General features: G+C 32.5%; 2 protein-coding genes across 2 annotated transcripts; both read right to left on the minus strand.

Moving 5' to 3' along the window:
• Window positions 1-8,936: 8,936 nt before the first annotated feature.
• Window positions 8,937-9,749, minus strand: LOC120256375 (dirigent protein 20-like). Its single transcript, XM_039264074.1, has one exon. It carries the CDS (start codon window positions 9,546-9,548, stop codon window positions 8,976-8,978), a length of 573 nt encoding a protein of 190 aa, XP_039120008.1. The 5' UTR covers window positions 9,549-9,749; the 3' UTR covers window positions 8,937-8,975.
• Window positions 9,750-17,247: 7,498 nt separating this feature from the next.
• LOC120256378 (dirigent protein 19-like) lies at window positions 17,248-17,855 on the minus strand. Its single transcript, XM_039264075.1, has one exon. The coding sequence runs from the start codon at window positions 17,807-17,809 to the stop codon at window positions 17,351-17,353; it is 459 nt and encodes a 152-aa protein (XP_039120009.1). The 5' UTR covers window positions 17,810-17,855; the 3' UTR covers window positions 17,248-17,350.
• Between the last annotated feature and the right edge of the window lie 845 nt (window positions 17,856-18,700).

Consider the following 18,700-nt stretch of genomic DNA (forward strand, 5'->3'; position numbering starts at 1 on the left):
AACAGGCCGGTTCGCCGTGTTTGGCCAAGTTTGACCGGTTCAAAAACTGGTCAACAATTATTCTAAAATCGGACCAGGCTATTAGCCGGTTTAAATTTTTTCCGTTCCGTTTTTAAAAAGCATTAGTAAAGCATCAAATAAAGCAATGATTAGCAAACCAAAAGAACAAAAGAACAAAGAAAAAAAAGGACAAGATTGTTATGAATATTATAAATGGATGCCTACTGTAATAATACCACAGCAGCAGTCGGAATTACTGTAGCAACTTCTAAATGTTACTGTATTAGACGCAACACTATAGAAACAGCTATGTGGTACTGTAGCAACCGCAAGTACTGTTACTATTCCAACTACCAGGGTATTTTGGACCGTTAGATCACATCGATCCTGACCGTTCATTCAACTCTTGTAATCCTATAAATACCCCCACTTATTTGTATATTTTGTATATAGAAGAGAAGAAGAAAAGAAGAGATAAGAGGAAGAAATAAGAAGTAAATTATCAAGGTGTTTTGGTAAATATTCTGGCTATTTATTCTTATTATTCTCTTTATATTCATAAAATATTCATAAATTATCAAGATGGTTTGGTAAATATTTACAATATGGTTTTAATTTTCTTTGGCTCATCTAATATATATCTTATATATGGAATTTATTTTTAACACTGAATGAAGGGAGGTTCGACAGGTAAGCATAATACTGCTGCCAAACCATACATTTTATTTAATACATAATTTCAGTCAACCATACATAGGATTTTCTTAGAAGCATATATAAATAACATACAGTATAAAAGCCACTAAGGCTAATAATACAAGTATATCTAAAATATACATGAAAAACAATAATATTAATATTACAACGAGTTTCTCCATCAAATCCAAATCATCTGTTATGATTTTCCCCAAGTTTTCCATGGCGAACCTCTGAGCTCGACAATCATTGACAAAATCAGGTAAAAGCTCTACCGGCGAACCTCCGATCTCTTTTTCTCTTCTCCACCAGCCCTTTTCTCTTCTCCGTCGGTCCTTTCCTCTTATCCATCAGCCTTCTCTCCCTTATCTTTCCTTCCTCTTCCCTCTATAACTCATACTCCTCACTTTCAAACAAAATTTCATTCCCAATGCTGCAATAATTACAACATATGAACAGTACCATATATAAACAGTATCATATGTATATACGGTACCGTATATATAAACGGTACCATATATATATAAACAGTATATACGATTTATATTTTATTCTGTACACTCTATTCTAATTACCTGGTATATTATTATTTTGAATAAAATGACATCGCAAAAAGAGAATTCGAGGCTTTTCAAATTTCAGAAAGCAATTATATATCCTTGAGCCTCGATATCAAGCTCCATTTGAAAGCAAGGAACCTGAGCAAAACTATTGAGGCTAATAACAATGAGCCTAATGATAATAAGGCGAAAACTTTAATATTTATAAGGCATCATATTGATGATGCCCTAAAGAATGAATATTTGACCATTGAGGATCCACAAGAATTGTGGTTATCCTTGAAAGAACGATTTGAACATCTCAGAATGGTCTACTGGCCCAAAGCACGTAATGATTGGTCAAGCCTCAGGTTTCAAGACTTTAAAAATGTGCAAGAATATAATTCTGAGCTATTTAAAATTGTTTCAGTGCTACGCCTCTATGAGGAAACACTGACGGAAGTATGATGCTCAAGAAAACATTTACAACATTTCACGCGCGAAATGTTACATTACAACAACAATATAGATAAAAGAATTTCACAAAATTTTCTGAATTAATTTCTTGTCTTCTCGTGGCAGAGCAAAACAATGAATTATTGATGCAGAATCATCATTCTCGACCATCTGGATCAACATCACTGTTAGAAATTAATTTTGGGCAAAAAATATGGCATGGTTGCAATATTGGTTTTAAAAACCACGGTGGACGACGAAATTATGGTGGTCGAGGATGATGCGGTCGTGATGGGGGCCGAAATAATATTGGACCATGTGATAGCAAAATTGATGTACATCAACAAAAGCAACAAAGCCATAAGATGGGGTCAAAGACAAAGAAGGATACCTATTATCATTGTGTCCTGGAAAATCATTGGTCCAGAATTTGCAGGACCCCTAAACATTTTGTCCATCTTTACTAAGAATCACTCAAAAATAAGAAAGGTAAAAATATTGAGACAAATTTTGCTAATAACCCATGGTTGATCCAATTGAGAATAATTCTACAAATAATTTAAATATAACTGAAAATACATATTTAGATATGTCAGATTTCTTTATAGACTAATTTGTAATATGCCTTTATGTCACACCCACCCCTTCTACCGAGGTAAATGTGGCACCCATCAGTTAAAAATTTCTTTTTAACTGGAAACTGACGCCCTTCAAAAAACCAAATCAGACTTACAAATCACAATTTACAATTTTACACCGACTATAGGTTCAAATACATAAATACAATAAATATAATCACTCTAATTTGCGGGTACAACCGCTACAAGATCACGACACCAATAACAAGAAAGAAAAAGGGACCCACTATAGTCCTGGACTCAACCCTAACTAGCTCTAAACTCGATCAGGCAATTTAGGGTCCTGCTCCTGCAGCTACAGCACATTCAGTTGGTCGATAGTGGCTTAATAATTTTAAATACTTAAATACAGTGTATATAAAGTATATAAATAACAACTTCTCAAATAATTTTCCAACTTTACCAAATACCAGAATTTTAGCAAAATACATCTTTAAAGAACTCTTGAAACATAAATTCATCATAAATCAATGTCAAAATAACTGATAATATAAAACCATTCTCAAATCCACAGCTTGAAAACTCTCCCCGACTTAGCCGCCGTCGCGACTAGGCTGGGAGCCGTCAAGGTCTTCGCACCCTTGACGTTGGCCCATCGGTCCCATGTGGTGACTCTGGGATCCCAATGTATAATCCAATCAGGGCTCTACGCTCCCACCTAATCTGGACAAATCAACACTCAGGTCCACCACGCCACCTCTAAAGACTGGCCCGTGGGAACCTACTACTGCAGTAGTCGGGCCTTAGCCTATCGTCACCATCCAAGCCATCATGTAAATGCAGCAATAATACAAACTATATAAATTATATCACATGGTCCTTATCCAGGACAAACATTCACAGTACAATACATGCTTAATACCAGAAAAGCCCAAGATACCATTCCTATACCAGGAATGAAAACCAATTCCACAAATATTGTCGGTAAAACATTTTAATACGCGCACATGATTTCACAAATCATTTCAAATCAAAGCATATGTAACCATCCAAAAATGAATTCATGAATCGAATAATTAAATCACATATACTTTTCACTATTTATAAATATGTATAATTATACAAACCTGATGTATCAATACGATTGTCATGAACATCAATGGCAAATAAATATACTTATATTTCGACATTATACGCGATTAAACATGATAAAATGAAATACTTAAACATTTATTTCCAAAATACAAACCATTAAACAATTATTTCAAAATAATAATAATTAATCAATTATTTAAAATAATAGACACTACCAACTCACCTGGTGTCCTTGGGTTCCTTGCTAAACCTGGAACTCCCTCCTAAGACTAAACAACCCCTAACAAGATGACATAATAAAAATAAATACCACAATTAAACCCAAAAAAAAATACAATAAACAATACTTGACTCTCTATTGGGCTCACTCACTCCAATCAGTTAAAACCCGACCTTGCATAGCTAAACAGGTCTCCAATTGCATTTAAACCAACTCAATTTAGGGTAAACACTACTGAACCAATCTCAATTCCACTGAACCAGCTCAATTTCACTAAACCAACCTTGAACCAACTCAATTCTTATACAAAATATGTTGAACCAACTTGATTCAGCCCAAAACACTTAACCCAAATCAACTGAACCAAACCCAAACCATCTCAACTTGATTTGATCAAGCCCAACTCAACCAAATCAATTCAACTCAAACAATTCAATTCCAACTATCATCATTAACACCTTAATCATCATCATTATCAATTTAATTAACCAAACCAAACCCTAATCTCGGCGCTACAGTAGCGCTACATGCATACATACACATGCCAAAAACAAATACAAAGAAAGGTTCTTACCAAGCCAAGTCATCCCTCCGGCGAGCTCTCTCTGACGATCTCCAAGTTCCTCTCCTTAAAACCTCCAATTTCTTCCCATTTCTTCAATATATATATTTTTTTCTCTCGGGTTACTGTAACAGGATGATGGAGAAGAGGATGAACAACTCTCAAACTCTAAATTTTTCTCTCAATTAAATTTTCAGTCAAAATTCAATTTTAGTCCCTCAAAATATAATTTATTACAAAACAGTCCCCCGAAAACTCACCAATGGTCCCTGAATTATGAAATAGTATTCTCAAAAGGTCCTTTCATACTGTCCAATGGTCCCTCGATTATAAAACAACATTTCAAAAAGATCCCTTCCATCTTACCTTTCAGTCCTTGGTTTCCAGAAATATTTTATATCAATCCTTTTTCTATTACTCTTTAACCCAAAATCTTTTACAAACTTTCACACTTAATTCCTGGTTTTTTCCACTTGGGGTTTCTCAACAAGATTATTCTGTAGAAAAAACTTACTGCAACAGTAGTAATACCCTGAATATATTTTCCAGCAGGTATCCACAGGTTCAGGGTATTACACTTTATGTTTTATAAAATTATGTTTTTCTTCTGTTTTGTTAGAATATAGCTAATGATGAATGCATTTTTGATTGCAGGATAACACATACTATTTTGACAAGAAAACTATATTTTATATCCTTATTAATGAGAAAAGCATGTATAATCACAATAGCAGGGTCATCAGACATGATTGAATTTTCTGAAGAAGCAGCATTGATGTTGCCAAATGGGACATCCTTGCATATAAAAAATGCTCTCTATTCCCCTAAGTCTAGGAGGAACCTTCTAAGCTTTAAAGATATACATCTCAATGGATATCATTTAGAGACGGTTTATAAGGAAGGAAAAGAATATCTTTATATTACACAAGTTATTTCATGCCAAAAAATGTATTTGAAAGCTTTCCTTGTATATTCTCAGGATTATATTTTACACGTATTAAAGTGATGGAATCACATATAGTATTAACCCGGAAGGTTAATGAACAGAGATATTTAAAATATGGCATGAAAGACTTGGACATCCGGGTGTTATTATGTTGCACCGGATTATTACTAGTTCTCATGAACACCCACTGAAGGATTATAAAATCCTAACACATAATGAATATGCATGTTCAGTATGCTCAATGGGAAAGCTAATAACCAGACCTTCTATAACTAAGGTGACTGGTGAATCTCCTAAATTATTAGAAAGAATACAAAGAGACATATGTGGACCAATATATTCATCACGTGGGCCATTTATGTATTTTATGGTTTTAATCGATGCATCAACTAGATGGTCACATGTTTCACTTTTGTTTACAAGGAATGTAGCATTTGTATGGTTATTGGCACAAATTATCAGGCTTAGAGCACAATTTCCATATTATCCCATAAAGACAATATGTCTTGATAATGTTGGTGAATTTTCATCAAAATCATTTTATGATTATTGTATGGCAATTGGAATACATGTTGAGCATCCAGTAGCTCATGTACATACCAAAAATGGGTTGGTAGAGTCATTAATTAAAAAACTCCAGATTATTGCCCGTCTAATGTTATTAACGACGAAACTGCCTACAAGTGCGTGGGGTCATGCTATTTTGCATGCTACAGCTTTAATACGAATCCGACCCACTGCATGTAATTCATATTCACCACACCAACTTATTATGGGTAAAGAGCCTGATATTTCATATATAAGAATATTTGGTTGTGCAGTATATATATGTGCTAATACCACCACCAAATCGTACAAAAATGGGTCCACAACACAAACATGGTATATATTGGTTATGATTCCCTTAAATTATACGATATTTAGAACCATTAACAGAGGATGTATTTACTGCAAGATTTGCATATTGTCATTTTGATGAATTTGTCTTCCCTTCATTATGGGGAGAAATGATTACTCAAAATGAGCTAAAAGAAATTAATTGGAATGCATCATGATTATATACATATGATCCTCGCACCAATGAATGTGAACTTGAAGTTCAAAGGATCATTAAATTGTAAAATATTGCAAATGAAATACATGAAGCATTTACTGATACTAAAATGATAACCAAATCATATATACCGGCTGCTAATGCTCCTGTAAGAATTGAGATTCCTAAGAATCCATTGAAAGAAAATCATGTACAAAATAAACCAAGACAAAAAACGTGGAAGACCAATTGGCACCAAAGATTCAAACCCTAGAAAGTGGAAGCAGAAAAATAAAGAGAGGGATCTCCCATGTAAAAAAGGAGAGGAAATTATGAAACCCTCAGAACAAATTAATGAAGAATTAATAGGGAATGATATTTTTGAAAATATTGAAAATTCAATTTCCTATGTAGATAAAGGTCAAAGAATGAATCGGCATGAGACCGAAATAAATGATATATTCATCTACAATGTGGCTACAAATATAGAAATAAATACAGATGATGATCCAGAGCCACAATCTATTAATGAATGTCGACAAAGAAATGATTGGCCAAAATAGAAAGAACCTATCTAGGCTGAGCTAAATTTCCTATCAAAATGAGAGGTGTTTGGGCCGATAGTGCCAATACCAGAAGGGATAAAACTAGTCGGTTATAAATGGGTGTTCATGAGAAAAAGAAATGAAAATAATGAAATTGTAAGGCACAAAGCATGACTTTTTGCTCAAGGTTCCTCTCAAATACCTAGTATTGATTATGAAGAAACATATTCACCTGTAATTGATGGAATTACTTTTCAATTTTTAATTGCTATGGCAGCAAGTAATAAATTAGATATGCAGATGATGGATGTTGTCACATCATATCTATATGGATTACTTGAAAATGACATATATATGAAAATCTCTAAAGGATATAAGATAACAGACATTACAAATCAACAACATTTATATTCTATTAAATTACAAAGATCTCTCTATGGATTAAAACAATTTGGACGGATGTGGTATAACCGTCTTAGTGAATATCTTATAAAAGAAGGGTACCAAAATGATAGTATATGCCCATGTGTGTTTATTAAAAGTTATACTAACGGTTTTGTTGTGATAGCAGTATATGCGGATGATTTAAATCTTGTAGGCACTCCTTCTGAAATTACAATTGCAGCATCATATCTGAGTAAAGAATTTGAAATGAAAGATTTGGGAAAGACCAAATTCTATCTAGGTATGCAAATCAAGCAATTATCCTCGGGAATATTTGTGCATCAATCAATGTATATAGAAAAGGTGCTGAAGGGATTCAATATAGAGAAGGCTTATCCACTGAGTACACCAATGGTTATCCGGACTCTTGATGTTTAGAAAGATCCATTTCGTCCACCTGAAGAAGGAGAAATCATTCTTGGTCCAGAAACTCCATATCTAAGTGCAATTGGTGCATTAATGTATCTTGCAAATAATATAAGACCAGATATAGCTTTTGCAGTAAATCTTCTAGCAAGATACAACTCTGCACCGACACGAAGATACTGGAAAGGAGTAAAATATGTGCTACGTTATTTACGATGAACTACAGATCTTGGGTTATTCTATCCACAAGAATCTTCATCCAACCTCACAGACTTTGCTAATGCTGGGAATTTGTATGATACTCACAAAGGGCGATCTCAGACTGGATACATATTTTCTTACAATGGTACAGCTATCTCATGGCGTTCAACAAAACAAACTCCTGCAGCTACTTCATTAAATCATGCTGAAATTCTAGCTCTATATGAAGCAAGTCGTGAATGCCAATGGTTACGATCTATGATTAGGCATATACAGTCATCATGCAAATTACCATCAGTAACAACAAATGCTACAGTAATTTATGAAGACAGCAGTGCTTGTATTTCTCAAATACAATGAGGTTATATTAAAGGTGACAGGAAGCATATGTCACCAAAATTTTTCTACATTCATGATCTCCAAAAAGAATACGTTATAGAAGTTCAAAAGATTCAATCCAATGAGAATCAAGCTAATCTATTCACTAAATCACTTCCTAAGTGTATTCACCAAAGACTTATACACAAAATCGGGATGAGAAGACTTAAGGATGTAAGTACTTCTGATATAAGTTAAAGGTTATTTATTTGAGGGGGAGACTGTACTCTTTTTCCCTTCTCTAAGGATTTTGTCCCAATAGGTTTTCCGATGCAAGGTTTTTAATGAGGCAGTAACCCTAAAATATACCAAGGATAGTGTACTCTTTTTCCTTAGTTAGGTTAAAAATCCAAGTGAGTTTTTCTTAGTAAGATTTTAACGAGACATATCCTTTGGGTGTAGGCATCCAAGTGGAGTGTTATGAATATTATAAATGATGCTATTGTAGCAATATCATTGTACCAGGCAGCATTACTGTAGCAACTTCTAGATGTTACTATAGTAACCGCAACACTATAGCAGCCGTCAGTACTGTTACTATTCAAACTACCATGGTATTTTGGACCGTCAGATCAAATCGATCCTGACCGTTAATTCAACTTTTGTAGCCCTATAAATACTCCCCACTCATTTGTATATTTTGTATATAAAATAGAAGAAAAAAAATAATAGAAAAAAAAGAAAAAGTAAATTATCTAGTTGTTTTGATAAATATTCGAGCTCTTTTATTCATAAAATATTTACAATAAAGATCATTATTTACAATAAAGAACCCTAAAGACATTATTTGATATATATGGCCCAAAGACATAATCAATGAGCCAAACACAAAAGTACTCAAATAAAAAAATACATGATAATTAAATAAATTAAAAAAAAGCCACAAATTAAGATGAAATTATTAAAATGAAGTAAATTAATAATGCATTACATGCACATCATACTTGACAACAACATCATTAGTAGTCAAATTAGCCATGCTAGTCCTGGCCTGAGCATAACCCTGAGCCCACCGGAAAAGGCCACTGCCACCGATGACTGGCATCTCACGGACGTCAGCTGAGGCCTCATTCCGGCCAAGAATGGTGACAGTGCTGCCATTATACTTACCAGAAGTGAAAGCAAAGTTCATGGCCATCATGAACGCAACATACTCCAAAGAAGTGGAAGCATAAAAGCCCTGAGCACGGCCGACGAGGTCGGAGGACATGGTTGGGCCTTTGGTGAGAGGGTTGTCGATGATGCGGACGAGGCCGAATAAGGTGGTGGAGGTGTTGGTGATCGGAGCTCGGGCTACATCGGCACCGGATGGGTTGGGGCCGCTCACTATGTCATGCCAGTACACTGTAAAGTGTGTTATCTTTTTCTTTTTCATTTTTTTCAGTTTCTCTGATGAAGATGATGATGATGATGATGATGATGATGAGGTGGTGGTGGTGATGGTGAGGAAGAGGAGGAAGAGGAGGAGGAGTGGGAGAGGTTTAGCCATTAATGGAGAAGTTGAGGATGGCTTAGCTTTGTGTGGATGTATGTGTGTATGTGAGCAAGGACATTAATGAAGGTGAAGGAAGGGAGTTTATATTTGAAGAAGGTGGTGTTGGGGTTGGTGGAGGAAGATGTAAAAGTAGGGGAAGGAGGAGGTTTTGGAAGTTTCTGTTGGTGTGGGAAGCCTCAAGAGCTGTGGGACATGATTGATGTTATTCCATGTTGTTTGCGTGGTGGTGCTCAGTGGATGGGTTGGTGGGGGAGGGGGTGGTGATTTTTCAATGAATGGCATTCATGTAATAATAATAATAATTATTATTATTATTATTATTATGAACAAATCAGTCTATATACATACCCAAAATCCTTAAATCGGTTTTTTTGAAAAAAATCAAACCGGTACTCTCAATTTTGAGTATGGGAGTTAACCCCAGTACCACTCATGGCAATAGTTTATTTTTTTTTTTTAATAAATTTTCATACAAGAGTAGAAAAATAAGTATAAACTTCTATAAAAATTATATATAAATATATATAATAAAAAATTAATTATAAAAATTTTATAAAAAATAAACTATTTTTTACTTTAGTATGTTGTTTTCATTTATTTTAGTAAAAAAATTAAAAGTAAAAATTAATTCATATTTTTAATAAAATTTTGTAAGTTAATTTTTAACAAATCAAAATGAAAATTATAGGTTAATGTTATTAATAAATAGTCTATTTTTAAATATTTTTATAAGTATTTCTAATAAAAATAAAATAAGTAAATAGTTGGCTATTGATTCGGTCGTGGCCCTGTGGAAGAAGTTGCATACATCTCTGTCAGTGCTTTTCCAAAGATATGGAAGCCAACACTACAGATCCATGAAAAAGAAAGAAAAGGTATTCTTTTATTTTTCATGCTTTTCCTTGCAAGAAATCATTTAAAACATAAATAATAAATAAATCAATAAAAAGCAGAATAATCAATTATGTATGCTAAGAATTGACCTTTGAGACCGTTTACAATGGAGTGTAGCCTACTCTTCAAAGAAAATAAGGTAAAAAAATGAATGGATTTTCCATTCTTGTGATGACACATGTTCATTAAATGTTGTGTGAGGTCTAAAGTTAAATGAAAAAAAAAAAGCTTCATATGTTAGAAGTTTTAGTATTTCTTTTATTTTTTTAAACGAGTCTCAATCGATTTCGCTGATTCATATATTAATTAATTAAAATAGAATTTTTTAATGGTTTTCAAATTAAGTAAAATTATTTTTTTATATATTGACAGATAAATTAATTAATCAAGTAAAATTTGGTTTGAATATATAAGTTTGGTTGTTTATGGGATTACACTTCCCATATCTATATTTGAGTTTAATAGACTCTTGAGTGAGTTGCAGGGCACTGTCAATTGACGTTTAATCAATTAGTCTAATCATTTAAAAAAATTATAAATAAATCCCCAAAAATGAAGACTCATAATTGGTTTCTTTCCCCATTTTACTTGCAAATGTTGTGACCTTTATCTAATTCATGCCATTAGTAGATTTTTCACTTAAAAAGACACACTCCTCATCAAACAAGAAATTAAAGAATGAAACTCTCGTATTCAAATTTCAAAGTAATTTTAGAAAATTTAAACCAATTACAACACATATACATTATTATCATAATTTTTTTGAATTTATAATTTTTTAACTTTAAATAATATAGAAATTTTGCATATGTACACCTTGTGAAGTGCATATTAACATTGGAAAAAAAATACTATTTGGTTATGTTATATATCTTTGTGATAAAGAATCATTAAAAAAATTTAATAATAATAATAATAATAATAATAATAATAATACCATCATAGTATCACTAGTTTCTCCTTGTATTCCAACTCAGGTTATCGAGATTAAAAAAAAATAGTAAAATAGTATTTTTAAAAATAGAATTCGACTTTTAACCAGTAAGTAGAAATATATTTATAAATTTGAAATTTTTAAAGATGCATACAAATTATATATTATTTAGAAGGTCTATACAAAAATTTTCACAACCACTACTCTATGTAATATCAAATAAAGATGACAAGTCTCACCCCCACGCAGTTTCCTCATGTAATTTTTGCCCATAATTTTCAACCCGAAAATACCAAACAAATAGAGATGACAAATTTTACTTTACCCTACAATTTCCTCCCACAGTTTACTTTGATTTATCCAACACTTTTTAAGTAGGGGCGGTGCGGGTTTTTTTTCTTGCAAGATTGGGGGTGGAGAGCATTTAGCAAATATCTATTCTAAATTCATTGTGCCCTACTAAAAAATTACATTATTACTAGTAAATATTAGATAGATTTTATTAAATAGATTTTAGAGTTTCCATGATTTTATTATTAATGTTTTTATTTTTAAATTTTTTACTATCGTTACTAGTTATTATAATTATTACGATGACGTTGTTGCGATTTTATATGAGAGTTATGGTGGCATTTTCATGCAAAAATAAGATATTACTCATATACCTTTATAAAAATAATATTTGTTTGTATATTTTAATTTTATCAAAAATTAACTATAAAACTTTATAAAATATTAGCTATTGCTTTACTTTTATCTGTTTTTCATTTAATTTTGTAAAATAAAAAGTATTTTGGTTTAATTAAAAAAATCAACAGTTGTCATTGATTAAGCTGTAGAAGAAATCAGATACACCTGTCACTGTTATGGTTCTCTTTTCAAAGACATGGATGCCAAGTGCCAACAATACAAGTCTGTGGAAAAGAAAAGAAAAAAAGTATTTTTTTTATTTCCCATGCCTGTCCTTGAAAATCATTAAAAATATAAATAATAAATAAATAAAAGCCAAGTCGTGTATGCTTGGAAGTTTAGAATTGATAATGTGGGTCCGTGAAAGAGTTCATGATGGAGTCTAGTTTACTCTTCAAAGAAAATATTGCACCACTCATTTAAAAAACAAAAAAAGCATTGATCACTTGAGTTTACTCTTCAAAGAAAATAAAGTACCACTCACTTGCGAAAAAAACATTGATGACTTGAGTTACATGTCAAAACACACACCCACATATATATAAATAAAAAAACTTAGCTAAAAATGAAAGTAAAAAACTTATTTAAAAAAAACTTAGTTACCAAATGAAATGACTATATTCATTATTATCCTGTTTATATGAACTTATATAGTGATAATAATAATAATGATGAATATAGCCTCCATCATATTTTTAAAATTGATGGAGGCTATGGCTTCATAATTTATAAAATATATTTAGTTTTTATTTAGTGCTCTCACCATTATATAATATATATATATAATTATAATGGTGGGAACACTAAATGCATTTGACGTTCTCATATAATTATAATATAAATTATGAACTTATAGTCATTCATATTGAAAAAAAAATTATCAATATGAATGACTATATTCATTATTATCATGCTTCCCATGGGATATATGAAATGGTTTTTTTTATATACATACAAGATGAGTTTCATCTTATAGACTCAAATGAACCATTTTTTGAAGAATAAATTATTTTTGAATATAACAAAAAAAAACTTATGCTTTATCAAATCAATTAAAATATATATATTAGAAAAGTATAGATATTCTAGGCCACGGGCTACACTGATGTATTAGGAAAGTTCCTTCAAAGTTATTATACTTCCATTTTTATTAATATTTTATGATGTTAGTTGGCCTTATAATAACTTCTTTTCCTTTTCAAAAATAATAAATTCTTTGCTTTAAAACTACGAACAAGTAATCAATATAAACACCCAAACCTAAAAGATCAACCAACTACCTCTGATCGAACACCTTACAAACACTTAGAACAAAACATCAAATGAAATAATCACACGATATATAAACCTTTATCATTTTTTTCCATGTGTTCAAGTTTGAATATATACCTTTTTTTAAAAAGAAAGTCAATATTAATGTTTCCATTTTTATTTGTCTCTTGTCATGTTACTTAGTTGGCCATACCGTGACTTCATTACATTTAAATCATTTCAATTTATCTTTGTATTTGTTTTTCCAGAGTTTGGATTAATATCAATGGTTAATTTGTATATCAGATATGTGAGTGTAAAACTCTTATTTTAAGATCAAGATTAGCACAAGGTTGTGATAGATGTTTATGTTTTGAATTATCCCCTTTTGTTAATGGTTAATTGCTTTTGATTTTGTTTTAAGAGTTCAATACTTGTGAAATGTGTAGACCTCTCATTTATATGATCCTAGATATCAGGGAAAAGACTAAAAGATGAACTTTGATGTTGAAAACCCTATAGCCAAACCTAAGATCTTAAATTAGAATTTTTGAAGGTTCATTGAATTGTCACAAAACTCAAGGGGTATAGTAATTAGGTTTAATTACAAATTGGAAGTAGGAGTTAGCCTAATTAGATACCCTATTACATCCCGAAAGGAATTAATAAGTACTTTAGGATGATTCATCTTCAAAAGTGATTAAAACATAATAAGAGAAGATGGCTAGGAACATAATTTTCTAGCCTTCCTTGTGGTGAACCTTGATCCTAGAACAACTTGAATCTGAATAGACATTACCCTCAATTACCTTTGGTTCTCGCTAAATGTAGCTTCTTTGCTTTAATTTCTTTTCTCGATATTGACTTGTTTGTTTAAAGAACCTTTAATTTCAACTTATTGGTAATAAAAAACATAGACCTTGTGGGAATGATTATTTTATTAGATAAACTACCTAGATAGTTTCTAAACTATGGGGTTATTATTGTTTTAGTCACTAAAGTTCAAAAAATTTCAATTACATCCATAAACTATGTATTTCCTTCCAATCAAGTCTTTCTGGCGAACGGCGTTAACGGCAAGCTGGCGTGGCTTGGGACAACAAAAAAAAAAAAGGAAGGTAATGGTCATCTCCAAATTTAATTTCATGAGACAAAAATCAACATTGAAATCACCTTGTTCTTCAGGTTTTCAAAGCAATTTGACAGAAATCAACACCAAAAATCAAACACCAAATTCTAGGACAGGGAAAGAGATGAGGATGGGCTTCGGGAAAGGGTGTCTACCTTAATATTATTCTCCTTCATGACACCACTCCAGTGATTGCTAAATCTATTTCCCAGCGCCATGCTCATCAAGTCCTTTCTTCCTGGATGAATGAAAGGGAAAATGAGAAGTTTAGGAAAGTTAAAATTTTCACTGTTGAGGTAAAAGAAATGAAGCCATGTGGGATAAGGGAATTGGCAAGTAAGCTGACGTGGAAAGTTGCCAATGATGTGGCAAGCCACATCAGCTTGCTGTTACCGAAGTTCACCAGAAGGACTTGATTGGAAGGAAATACATAGTTTAGGGATGAAAATTAAATTTTTTCAACTTCAATGACTAAAATAGGAACAACCCCATAGTTTAGGGACTATTTGGGTAGTTTACCCTATTTTATTTGCTACTTAACAAAATGTGTGCTTGAAGTATACATCATTTATTTAATAGTCCCATTCAGCTCATGGGTATAGGGGTAAATGAAATGACTCTATGATAAATATCTTATTCCTAAAAAAATAATAATAATTGTACAAAGTTCTTGCCACACCCTATCTCTACTACTGTGGTGGATGTAACACCTTGGGCCAACAAGGTCGTCTTGAGTGACAACTACACAATTGATCTAAAAAACTAAGAATTTGCTAAAAAAATAAAACATGATCCTATTAAGAATATATATATATATATAACGAGACTATACTTGCGGATACAAACCACTGCAGGATTAAGCCCAAACTAAAATAAATAAATACTACATCCCAAGGTTAGCTAGGTACTTTTAACACTGCCTACTCTTTTCACTGGCTGGCTGCTGGACCTCTTGCTCCCGTAGCTCAGCGAAACTCATTTAGTTGGTAGTGGTTATTTTATAAAAAAATATAAATAAAATAAAGAACTTGAAATTCAACGTTTAGTAATTTTTACATTTAGTTGGTATTGTTCATTCACTATTTTTGAGTCCCCTATGAGAGAATATAATTTCCTTCCTCTCCAGCGTTGCATAACAGAGAGCATTTGTTAATTCAATCAATTTAGTTCCTGTAAAATCTTCTGGGTGTGAAAATAATAAGACTCTAATCGCCCCATGTGACGTATAACCAAGTTAGTAAAATCTCTAGGGGTCATTAAGCTACCATAACTTGTGTACTACCATACTTATCCCTTGACACTCTTTTATGAACGGTGCTTATCGCCTTTGTAAAAAAAAAAAGCCAGACACCACCTTGTAACTGCTTGGTTTTTTTTATTTTTTTTATTTTTAATCAACAAGCCATAGTGTTCTATGTGACCATGAGGAGATAATTATCTTAGGCAAGAAGGCGAACTTGTCAAGCCAGATGTGAGCCCTCACCTTGTGCCGATGGGGATTCAACATTGTCCTTAGATTCAAAGACAATAATACAATCACATACAATTAAGAATTCTTTTTGACTTTAAAGACACGATTCAATGAGATTATTTGAAAGACTAATCTGTATAATTGCAGAAAAAAGGCAATCTGCAACAAGAAGAAGCTGAGAATGTAAATTAGTAAACAAGACTGATCAAACTCCATTGGGACGTGTTCATAATGAAAGATGACTATACAACCAATGTTAGAAACTTCCCACCACCTACAAAGTGTGAAAACAAAGTTTTGCCAAATTAATTAAATGAGATAATTATTTCAAAGACTACTGTATATAATGCAGAAAAATAGCAATCTTGAAATAAGAGGAAGATGTCAATGTAAATTAGTAAACAAGATTGTTAAAATCCACTAAGACGTGTGCCAAAAGGAAGATGACTATAAACAATGTTAGAAATTTCCCCCAGCTACAGAGTGTGGAAACAAAGGTCTGTCAAATTAATTGTTTAATGAAACATGTAGACTCAATCCAAGATGACTCTGAACAAGGGAAATTTCCTCTCAAGTGCTCATGAATGCTCAGTTAGTTAGAGAACAGAGTATTTATAATATAGCAAATGTTCCAAACCTTGAAGCAAGACAAGAAATGGCATCTGCAAGTAAGATCTTGGTGTTCATCATAGTCATCACAGTGTTCTTATCAACAGCATATACAGGTACTCAAGGTAATACACTCTCTGTTCAATCAACATCAAGAGACGTATCACATATGCATGCCAATCTTTTGTTGATAAATTTAATTTTGTAAGCAAAAGCATAAAAACAAGCATTGGTTTCTGCTCGTAGGTGGATCCCAGATTTATGCATACAGGCGTTCTTTGGAGGAAACGCTTAGACCTTACAGCCCCCCACCACCTCCTCCTTCACCAGGACCAATTACTGGTCCCTAAGCTGCTTATTTATACTCATAAATCTCTGCTTTTTTTTTACAGTATGGCTGTAAACAGGACTGCAAACCAATAAATCTCTCTCTCTCTCTCTCTCTCTCTCTCTCTCTCTATATATATATATATATATATATATCTGTGTGTGTGTGTGTGTGTGTTTGTATATATATGGATTGCACTGGTCTTTTGGTATTCATTAATTAATGAGTGGCATTAGAACAATATGCAAAAATAATATTAAGAGGGAAATAATTCGTATTGTAAATGAAGGAAGCCGGCCCCTTCACTTCCATGAAGAATATATGTTCCTTGATGTATGACTCCGAACAATATGGAGGATAAATTTTATTTTCTTTTATTCAATAAAAAATAAAGTTTTAATTAGCATAATAAGGATTTGGTTTGAGATTCTAGCAGAGAAATATATATGCCTATAAATAAAAAAGAAATTGATAAAGATGAAGTAATTAATTAGTAATGCATTACATGCACATCATACTTAACAACAGCATCATGAGTAGTCATATTGACTACGCTAGTCCTGGCCTGAGCATACCCCTGAGCCCACCGGAAAAGAACACTGCCGCCGATGACCGGCAACTCTCGGACGTCAGTGAAGATCTCATCCCGGCCAAGAATGGTGACAGTGCTACCATTATACTTGCCGGAAGTGAAGACAAAGTTCATGGCCATGAAAAGGCCAACAGACTCCAAAGAAGTGAAAGCGTAGAGGCCCTGAGCATGGCCGAGGAGGTCGGAGGACATGGTTGGGCCTTTGGTGAGAGGGTTGTCAATGATGCGAACGAGGCCGAAGGAGGTGGTGGAGGTGTTGGTGGATGGAGCTTGAGCCACCATGGCACCGGATGGGTTGGGGCCGCTCACTATGTCATGCCAGTACACTGTGAAGTGTGTTCGCTTTTTCTTTTTCATTCTTTTGAGTTTCTCTAATGAAGATGATGATGATGATGATGATGAAGTGGTGGTGTTGATGGTGAGGAGGAGGAGGAGGAGGAGGAGGAGGAGAGAGAGAGGTTTAACCATTAATGGAGAAGTTGAGGGAGATGGAAAAGTGAGGGAGGTGGAGGTGTTTGGCAGTTTTTAGTTGATGTTATTGCATGTTGTTTTGCGTGGTGGTGGTGAGAAAGTCGGTGGGGGAAGCGCTAGTCTGCTGATTTTCATTGAATAACAATATAACATTGCATATATGTTTATTTGTGTGGTTATTATTATTATTATTATTATTATTATTATTATTATTATTATTAGAAGTTTGCAATTTTATTTGAGGGTTTTAAAAAAAAAATAAATCACTCATTTATTAAAAAATAAAAGTAAGAAAAGCAAACAATGATAAGATAAAAAAAGCTATCAAAAAAATTTATTTGAGGGGTTTGCTTGTGTTTTCATGCAAAAATAAAAAATTATTTATATATCTTTATACTAATATATATATATATATATGAATAAGTCATCGTTTAGACATATTAAATTTTCAATTATATTTTTAGTAGCCAATATGAGAATTAATAATATTATTGTTAATATAATGATGTACATTTGATAAAAAAAAAATCAAGTAAACAATTATAAAATTAACAAAGTATTATTTCTTTTTTCTTTCCATTTATTTTTTTAAATTAATATTTTCATAAATTTTGTAGATTAATTTTCAGTGGAAATGAAAAGTAGAAATTAATTAATGTTGTCAATGGACAATGGTTAATTATAATGTTTTAACGGTTTTGTAAGGTTTTTTTTTTCTTAAATAAGGAAAATCAACTTATGGTTATTGATTGTGCTGCAGAAGAAATTGCATACACC

This window comes from Dioscorea cayenensis, unplaced genomic scaffold (assembly GCF_009730915.1).
Source record: "Dioscorea cayenensis subsp. rotundata cultivar TDr96_F1 unplaced genomic scaffold, TDr96_F1_v2_PseudoChromosome.rev07_lg8_w22 25.fasta BLBR01001412.1, whole genome shotgun sequence".
NCBI lineage: Eukaryota > Viridiplantae > Streptophyta > Magnoliopsida > Dioscoreales > Dioscoreaceae > Dioscorea > Dioscorea cayenensis.

Excerpts from the sequence above, each read along its gene's own strand:
- LOC120256375 (XM_039264074.1), bottom strand. The coding sequence starts at position 9,548 with ATGGCTAAACCTCTCCCACTCCTCCTCCTCTTCCTCCTCTTCCTCACC.
- LOC120256378 (XM_039264075.1), bottom strand. The coding sequence starts at position 17,809 with ATGAAAAAGAAAAAGCGAACACACTTCACAGTGTACTGGCATGACATA.